Below are 9,228 nucleotides of genomic sequence, written 5' to 3'. Positions count from 1 at the left end.
CCGACCCCAGGGCCTGTGGGGAGAGTCCTGCGCACCCACCACCTGTTTAGGGAATTGGGAAGGGTCACTGGTTCGGATGGAGTTCCCCGCTTCAAGAGAGAACTCGAACTTGGGGTGACTTCAAGCAAAGCATACGATTCCCACCGCTGCGGGTGCTTATTCTGCCGGGTGAGATTGTATTTGCTGGGCGACCTGCGAAGAACCTGCAAACCACCATGCACCACGCGGATCTCTCAGGTCCAATCGCCGCTCCGTGGTGACTCCCAAGACCGCGGAGGCTTGGTGTCCTCTACTGTCGGCTCCTGGGGCCTCACTTCAGTGCTGGGGTTCTCCAAGCGAGCTCTTTTCGCTAAGAGAGAGGACCTGCGGAAGAAAGCTGGGAGAACCACTTCCGTCTTTGCAATGAGCTAGAGGCTGAGATAACGCTAGTGACAAAAGAGAGTTCGTTTGGTTCCCCTCCTTCTCGGTTTCATTATGTTTTGGGATTTTGTTTTTTGCAACTCATTCTAAAGCAAATGACAAAAGCTTAGAGTTCTTAAGTACAGCTCCCTCCTTTTATACCTTCTGGAGAAAATGAGTCTCAGAGATGGGAAATGGCTGACCAGTGACCCAGCCTATCACAGCCCCCAAATTGGAGGTTGAGCTGGAATGGGAACCCAGGCCTCTGGCCAGAGGTCAGCCCTCCCTTGGCTCTGATCAAACACACATTTACAGTTCTCCTTAGTCCCCATCCCGTTCACCTTTCCTGACTACCCCTCTTCCCCAGGTTGGAGAGATGTGGCACTTGCCAGAGGGGACTCCTCCCTGGGGAGGTACCTCCAGGGTACCCTACCCCCACCCCCAGCCCCGTATCCTCCAGCTTTGGAAGAGGGAACCCTGAAAGGGGAAGTGATCATGGAGAGAGAGGTTTCCTCACTTGTAAACCGGGGATAACAATAGTACAGACTTCACAGGTTGTGTGTGTGTGTGTGTGTGTGTGTGTGTGTGTGTGTGTGTGTGATGTACAAGGATTGGATGTTGTGAGTGTTTCATAAATTCAAAAGGGCTGCAGAGTGTTTCTTACTGCTGTGTGGGGGTGAGGATCCTGCAAAGACCCCTGAGTACTTAAAAAAGCTCTCACTATGGGTCTCCTGGTTTGGGGGGTTGCCCAGGACACAGGCCTGCTGGAAAACCCACCCTGACCTTTTCTTGCTAGGTCCAGCAATAAAGAGCCCTGGGTACATGGCCCCAGGAGGAAGTGTCCTTCTAGTCACCCTCCACCTCAAAAGCACCTCCTTTGTGAAACCTTCCCTGACAGCGAACCCTGCTCCAAAGAGCTTTCTCTTCCTTGGGTGCACCCTGAGATGCTGTCCTTGGAACCCACCATAGTTTCAGGTGCTGTTGTGTGGCTGCCTCCCGCCAGAGAAAGATAGTGGTGGCAGAAAGGAAACTTTGAAAGAATAAATCCTTGTAAGTTCATAGCCCCAATTCTAAGGAGGTGGTGGAATAGCAGAGTTGGGTTAGAAAGGGGGAAAGGTTGTCCTGTACGGAAATAGCATTTTTCAATGGAGCAAACCTTGCGTGCTCTGTTGAATGAAAGGGAGTGGATTCTTCAGCTACCCAAAGGAAGGGTTCCCATACATCTTTTCCTGAAGCTCCAGGACTTGAGGGTGGAGAGCTTAGAGCCAGGTGTCACGGATGTGTTTTCTTGGAAAAACGCTTTTCTATCCATTCTAATGGGGAGTCCAGATTGAAATCAACTTGCTTTTCCTACTCCTCTTCAGGGTCACCCGACTGGGGGGGGGGGTGTTCCTACCACCTGTACACCCCTTTGATCTTTATATCTCTCAAAGGAGACCTGAGCCTGGCCACCCCCAGTGCCTTCTCTTACTCTTCTAAGCTTCCCCCTTTCTCTGACCGTTGTGCTCCTCCATCCAATTCAAAGATTGCTGGCTTCATTCTGAGCCCTGATAATGAGAGTCATGTGTATGTACCAACATGAATGTGCCTGCTTGAGTTGCTTACTCAAGTGAGAGGTGTGTAAATGAGTATGGTGAGGAATGGTGGGTTTGGGGATGTATCCATCTCTCCCCTAACATGAAGTAGCTTAGATGTGTGTGGACAGATATCTCTCATAGGGTAGGTACACGTGCCTATGTGTTTATATGCTTGGATTTTCTGTATTTCCAAGTGTATATACCAGCAATTCGACATGTATAGTCGTGGATCTGTGTAAGAGACAACTATAGTGCTTTTATTCAGTGATATTACTATTCATTATAGTCTATACTCTGTATTTGCAAACCCATAAAAAAACCCGACACCTGTTTATTGGTATATGCAAGTGTATATGTTGTATTTGAATGGAGTCTCATTGAAGTCATGTACATGTGGTTATAGATGCTTGCACACGTGGACACCTGTCCACCAAGGTCTTGGGCACTAATGTTTAGAGACAGGTCCTGCACACAGACTGAAAATGCGGTCACTGAGCCAGGCCTTCTATATTTCCTACGCCCTCTGAAGAGCCATCAGACTGGACTAGCCTCTCACTCCCAGATTTTGTCCCAGTTCGTGAACGGCTTCAGCCTGACTCGGCGCCCGGGGAAAGGCGGGGCGTCACAAGGGCCAAAGCCCAGACTGTGGATCCCTCCGGCGGCCTCAGGGGCCAGAAGGAGCTGCGGTGTCGCAACCAAACGGGGCCACTGCCGGAAGCGGAAGCCAGGATTGGGGTGGGGGAGTGGTGAGGCGCCGTCGCTGCGGTCGCGGCTGGCTTGGCCCCGGGCACCCCGCGGGGGCGTGCGCTCCGCGCGCGTGCGGGGCAGGCTGGGCGCCAGACGGTTCCTCCCCCGATCCTGCGTCTGTTTACCAACAAACTGCCGGCGCTCAGCAGCGATGCATTCCGACGCGTTGAATAAGCTGCCAGCGCTGGCAGTCTGGTCTCTACTCTCCTCCAGGTTTGTGACGGCGGGATAGGAACCGCGGGTCAGATCCCGAGGGTGGGAGAGCATGCCGAAGTTTCCCTGCACCCCGCCGACGCAGCGCTCAGCCACTGAGCTGCTTCCCTTGCCCATTGGGCATCGTAGTCCCGTCAAGACCAAGGAGTTCCCAGACTGCCCCAATCTCCTTGCAACCTCAGCACCCCTCTCGGAGAGGACCCCAAGATCACTGGGCCAAGAATGTGCGCAACGCCCCCCGGCATCTCCCAGTTCTGAATTTCCCTACCTTGGCTGCCCCAGGGGGCGGGCCCTGGCTCCAGGCCTCCTGGAGGTTACCGCGTGCGGTGGCCAATCCCGGGAGTCTAAGTGGGCGGGGCCCCCGTCGGATCCCGGGAACCAAACCCAAGAGACAGAAGAGGGGGGCCCCATGAATTTAGGGGGGAGGGGAAAAGTCATGGGGGCACCCCCCGGAACCCCTTTCCCAGGCGCGCTTTCTGCTGGAAGAGGCACGGAGAGACACCTTCCTGGGAATCTTAAGTGTGGGGGAGGTTAGCTGGGGGACTCTTTCAGCCCCAGCGCCCGAGGCTTGGAAAAGAGAGAATTGGCAGAAAGAGCGGACTACGTGCCGGGCCATGGCCTAGGCCCTTCAGCCCGGGCCCCGGCCGCAATGTCCTCTTTGCCCTGCCCTCTTCCTGGCAGGGACGCTTCTAAAGCCATCTTTCCGGACATCGCCCCCGATCCATCTGTAGTGGCTGCCTACCCCCTAGGCCTGTCCTCCGCAACCGCAGCCGCCTCCGATTTGCCCTACTCTGGGCCATACGGCCACCTTCTGTCCTATCCCTACACCGGGCCGGCGACGTCCTCAGATGCCTACCTGCCTTGCCAGCAATCCACAGCGCCTTCTCAGCCCTCTCAGCAGGAGCGGGAAGCGGGTAAGTACGGCCGCGGCGGCTTTTCCCACCTGAGATCATGCTCCTGTGCGCCCCTAAACTTCGCGCTCGCCTGGTTGGGCGCAGCTAGCGGGATTCAGACCTTACTCAGATTCCACGGGATCTGGGGGTGGGGGGAGGGCAAAGGAATGGGGCGGGAGACAGGGGGGAGAGGCGGGGGCGAGTTGATCTCGGTCTCCTTTCAAGACCGACCTGGTTTCGATTTTCAGTTGTGTGAAGCCGGGCAGCGGGTCTCCCTACCACACCCCCTGGAGCAGCGGGGTTGTGTGTACCTATGGGTAACGGAAAACGGAAAGAATCCAGATGTGGGTGTGGGTGCTTAGACCCTTCCCCAGGATTCTCTCCATCGTGCACGCCCCTTCCCCATGTCGCCTCTCTCCACTGCATTCATTTTCTCTCAGAAAACAGTGCTCAGGCCAAAGACTGAAAAATAGGGATCAGGTCCCAGCTGGAGGGCAGTAAAAGTGCGGGCTTATTTGGGACCCCTTCCCCTCCTCACCCCCACATTGCCCAAAGTGCGTGAGACTGGAATCTGGCCTGAGAGAATCTGGGGCCAGGACTCCATCATCCATTGTTCTAAGAATGTAGCCATTGGTGGGTCAGGTAGTCTCTCATTGTAAACCTCAACCTTCCAGCCAAAGGAGCAGACTATTCCTGTCATCTTCGTTCCTTGCTTTTGGGGTAGGTTAGGCCACAGCTCCCATTGCCTGGAGCAACTTTGAGCTCCTGAGAAAGTACTCACTGGAGGTCATCAAAAAAGCCCAAGGAGCTAGCCTGTCTCCTGGTCCTGGGCCTTGCATGGGCAGAACCCATGCAACACTATACACACACCACCTGTACTAGCTCTCAGCTTAGACCTCAGGTCCCCTGCACTCCCTGCCCCCACCTAATTGCCCCCGAAATTGTCTTTGGCAGTTTCCTCCAAGGCTGCACATCTACTGGGTGACTTCGCTGGGGTCAGTCCAGGACCAAGACATCTCCCTTGCCTTCTGTCACTTCGCTGAGATACAGGAGCTCATACACATCAGAGCTAGGAGTGACCCTAAAGATTTGGGAGCTCAACCTCCTTGATGTACAGATCAGCACACCAAGGCACAAAGAAAAAGTGTGCATGGGCAAAGGAGACAGCCTGGTTTCCAGGCTCTGGGCCCTTGCAAGTTGACTTTTCACCACATGAGGCCAGAAAAGAGGATTTGGGGGAACTTCCTCAGAGCCCCCCAAAGTTAACTGCCTTCTGTGCCAGAACTGGGGCTGCCTCTCCCAGGCTGCTGAGTCTATCATTGGAGGAGGAGCAGTTGTCTACAAATGATCTAGTTTCTACAAACAATTCCTTGGACCCTTCCCTTCAAGTATATGCTGATATGGTATATTTGTGTGTGTGTGTGTGTGTGTGTGTGGAGTGGGGTGGGAGTAAGATAACCATGTCCTTAAGATAGCTGTTGGGAATGGGGGAGGGGTGTTTTCAGCCCTGTTTGCCACAGTCCCTGCCTTCCCTTTGCTTGGTCTAGGGACAAGAGTGGAGAGTTCCTTTTCTTTATGGAATTTCCCGGATGCTACGAAAACCACACACATCCTTAAACAAGATTGTCGCGTTTTTTCTACTGAAACTGGGAGGTTTGGCTTACTCTAGATTGAATGTTTGGGGTGTGAGGGCTTGGGGTCCTCCTTTTGCCCCCACTCCATGACTTCCCCCCACCCCCTTACCCCCCGCCCCACCACCTCAAGGGAAGGTTTGGCTCTGAGTAAGCTACGTGCCACCACCCTGCCTATCAGGCCGACCGCCGCCTTCAGGGAGGCCCTCAGGCTTCATAGTGGCGACCTGGGCAGATCCTGTCGTGACTTGTTGCAGCTAGCGAGGAGAGAGGCAGCTGTCAATGAAGGAACTTGGCAGGGGTCTGCTGGGAGACTTAGGGCGCAAGAACTGCGGAAGTTCCGGAGCCCCAGCTGCCTCCCAGGCTCTCTCTGCGTCACCCTTTGAAATGGCGGGTCCACGCAGACAGAGAGACGCGGGTGGTTGCTCAGCTGCCAGTCCAGGGCTTGGAGCAGCAGGGTGGGAGCAGGGAAGGCTGGACAGGCGCGGGTGGAGAGGAAACCCAGGGTTTTTCTGGGAATTGGCTGAGGTGGGGGTCGAGAGGGATGGATCTGAGAAGCCCTAAGTGCCTCTGGCCACGGGTGAGGGATGCGGGGGAGGTCGCCGCGGCCAGCCAGGGATCCTGACATGTGGGGTGAGCCAGACAGAAGGACGAAGGCCTAGGGCGACAAGGGTGGACCCCAGCCATCTGGGCACTGAGGCCAAACGCCCTTTTTGCTGGGACGGCCGGCAGACCTGCGTGGAATGCAACAAAAGTTGCCCTAAGCCCAGGGACGTTTTTGCCACTTGGTCCACCCCAGCCCTACCGTCTGCATGGAATGGTCTTCGTGTCCCCATACAGTGGCGTAGGTTGGGGCCGCAGGGATCGGAAGTGGAGAACCTCTCAGCCCCCTCGTTCTAGGGCCGGGTTGTTCCACGCCCGAGATTCCTTGGGAGGCCGAGCCCAAGGGCCTGAGGTGATCAGATCTCCCACGCGCAATCCGGGAGCGTCCGGGAGGGCCTGCGCAGCCGGTCACTGCGCACTCTCCGGACCGGGGTCGGTCTCCTCCCCTACCAGCCAAGAACCCTTCTGTGAGTTCGGAGGGGTGACTTCTAGGGTCCCCGAGAGCCTTCTCTCCTAGCCAGCCGGCCAACGGGGGAGGAGGGAGATGGTCAGTTTTTCTGCAGTAGGGGAGGCATGGCAAACCCTGGGGGCACTTTCCAAACTCTGATCCTGGGAGGGGTGTTCATGCAGGCGTCCAAGGCCGGCTAGGCGGAGCCCCTCCGACCCACTCCTCTTCTGGCAGCGGGTAGGCTACCACGCAGACGCCGTAAAGTGCCTCTAAGCCTTGCTAGTGAGTTCCCTCCGCCTGTAAGGCCCTTCCCGCGTCCTCTCCAGGTCTCGGCCCAGCCCTCGACTGAGCCTTTCTGCCCCACCCCGCCCTGTCCCGCCCCATCCCAAACTGGCGCCACCGCACCCGGCTGAATTGTGACCCGCCACAGGCGCCTCCCCTACCCTTGCTCCGGCCACAGCAGCTTTTTCCCTAGGGTCACAGGGCCCATAAGAGCGGGAGCTCCCTGAGGGCAAGAGCTGCGTCTTGTCCCACCTAGAGCACAGTGGACGTGAGGTTTGGAACGAGCGTGGAGCGGAACGTAGAGAAGGGTCGGCCCCGTGCTTGCACTTTTTGCTAATCCGAGGACAGCATGCAAACGAGATGCAAATGAGCCTATAAAACGGCGAGCCTGCCCCTCTCTCCAGCCCACCCTCCATCCTGTGCTGTCCCTCAGATTCCGAGAAGCCGCCGCTGTCCCCGGAACCCTTGGAGCGGCTCTCGCAGGCCCCGACCAAGAAGCTGCGCAAGCCTAGGACCATCTACTCGAGCCTGCAGCTGCAGCATCTAAACCAACGTTTCCAGCACACGCAGTACCTGGCGCTGCCTGAGAGGGCCCAGTTGGCTGCACAGCTCGGCCTCACCCAGACCCAGGTTGGGCCAGTCCCATCCTTCCTGCATGCTAACCACCCCTAAGTGTGCTCTATGGGAATTACCCCCCTCCCCGTGGGAATGACAGATGAGTCTCCTAGCCCGGTTGTCACAGTTATTCAGGGTGTGTTCATTGCTGGCCCTCAGTAAGTTGAGGGAATGTATTTTTAAAAGGTGTTGGGGGGGGGGTAGGTTTAGGTAGAGGAGGATGCCCAAACTGGGAGAGCTCAGAGGCAGGGACTTAGGGGCATCCAGGGCTATGGAGGACTGGAGCAAGCATTCCCAGCTTCTGCTCATCTCCCAGGACTGCTCCCTACTGCTGGGTTCCTTTACTTGGGTCATATTCTTCCACACATATACTCTGCCTGATCTTCCATTCTTTCCTTTTCTCTCCAAAGGTAAAAATCTGGTTTCAGAACAAACGTTCCAAATACAAGAAGCTCCTGAAGCAGAACTCTGGGGGGCAGGAAGGGGACTTACTTAGTAGGCCCCCCTCCCTGTCTCCCTGCTCCCCACCCCTGCCATCCCTCTGGGATCTACCCAAGGCAGGGGCCCTGCCCACTGGGAGCTATGGCAACAGCTTCGGAGCTTGGTACCAGCATCACTCCCCAGATGTTCTGGCTCCACCTCAGATGATGTGAGCCTGGGGAAGGGTGGGTCAGGCCCCCAGTAGGAAGCTCAGGACCCAGCCCACCTGCACCCCTTCTGCACCGGGAGGAAACCAGCTCCAGATGGGTTTTCTCAGGATGATGAGGGGGAAAAGGATAGTATGGAGTCCTGTCCCCCTTGTCCCATAACCCAAACAGCCTAATAAAAAACTTCGGTCTTAGCCACTACCCCCACCACTACCATGGACTGTACACCTTCCCTTCAGCTGGCCAAAGGCTCTGGAGAGAGTAACTGGCTGGAGTTCAGACTGTTCCCAGGACCCCTGGTCTTGCCACCCCTTCCTTGAAAGGACAGCAGTCCCATTGTAGTCTGGGGTCAAAACCAGCAGGAAACCGTTTTCCCTGTGTGTGCTTTGGGCCTTGCCCAACCTATTGCCAGCGAGAACAGACGTGAAGGACATATCCAGTCTTCAAGCTGACCACCATCAGGTCCCACCCACCACTTTTTCCTAGAGGTCAGTCCATCACCCCATAACTCAGACACCTACTTCTCCTGTGAGGGAGAGAAATGCTGAAAATGTGGAGTTTGTAGACCTATGGGTAATTTATGTTCTCTTCCTCAAAAAGCCTGCTTTCCTCCATGTCTACCATTTTGAGTAGATAATGGATCCAATTATCCTTATAATTCAATGGATATTTATTAATAACCCCCCAATACATAACAACCCACCTGTATATACTCTTGGGAACACAGTAGGCTAACACTTTGGGCAGAAAGAGGACAAATAGGCTCTGTAGATGAGTGTAAATAGAGACACCCCAAATAAGTGGGATGGGGCTCAACAATTCAGCTTTTCATGGCTCTCTCTGTCTAAAGGAAATTCTCACCGATCTGACTAGCATCTCCGAGCTCTTACCATCCCTCATACTGTGAGCTTCCAGAGATTAAAGTTTGTATGAAAACCTGGTCCCTGGCTTTGAGGCATGTTTTTTTCCTGATTCTGGGGTGGCCGCTCATCCCCCTTTTCTACCATCTGACTCTTCCAGCCCTGAACTAAAGGCACTGGAGCCTGGTTTTTGCCTCTACCACTCACTAGCTCTGTGGTTCTAGCTCTGGAATGTTTTAATAATGTCCATATTTTTATAACGATCTAGTGTGAAACCAGAAGATGCTAATGCTGGCAACAACTAAAGTCTGAA

The 9,228-nt window shown here is 55.2% G+C and overlaps 1 protein-coding gene across 4 annotated transcripts; it reads left to right on the top strand.

Annotated features, from left to right (window-relative positions):
• The first annotated feature begins 2,561 nt into the window (after nucleotides 1-2,561).
• On the top strand, nucleotides 2,562-8,996 carry DLX4 (distal-less homeobox 4). 4 transcript variants are annotated; one of them, XM_090292484.1, is made up of 5 exons: nucleotides 3,793-3,850; nucleotides 4,784-5,232; nucleotides 5,377-5,482; nucleotides 7,227-7,423; nucleotides 7,819-8,996. In XM_090292484.1, the coding sequence occupies exons 2-5, from the start codon at nucleotides 4,939-4,941 to the stop codon at nucleotides 8,059-8,061; spliced, it is 840 nt and encodes a 279-aa protein (XP_090148610.1). In that variant the 5' UTR covers nucleotides 3,793-3,850; nucleotides 4,784-4,938; the 3' UTR covers nucleotides 8,062-8,996. The 4 variants fall into 4 exon arrangements, with proteins under 4 accessions (XP_090148611.1, XP_090148609.1, XP_090148610.1 ...); XM_090292485.1 differs by lacking the exons at nucleotides 4,784-5,232; nucleotides 5,377-5,482 and adding an exon at nucleotides 2,562-2,936 and having other exon boundaries at nucleotides 3,618-3,850; XM_090292483.1 differs by lacking the exons at nucleotides 4,784-5,232; nucleotides 5,377-5,482 and having other exon boundaries at nucleotides 2,966-3,850.
• Nucleotides 8,997-9,228: the final 232 nt, after the last annotated feature.

The sequence above is a fragment of the Furipterus horrens genome, unplaced genomic scaffold, assembly GCF_987537825.1.
Source record: "Furipterus horrens unplaced genomic scaffold, mFurHor1.1.pri manual_scaffold_11, whole genome shotgun sequence".
In the NCBI taxonomy this organism is placed as follows: domain Eukaryota; kingdom Metazoa; phylum Chordata; class Mammalia; order Chiroptera; family Furipteridae; genus Furipterus; species Furipterus horrens.
The sequence above is the reverse complement of the archived record's forward strand: the minus strand, read 5'-3'. Positions and strand labels throughout refer to the sequence as shown.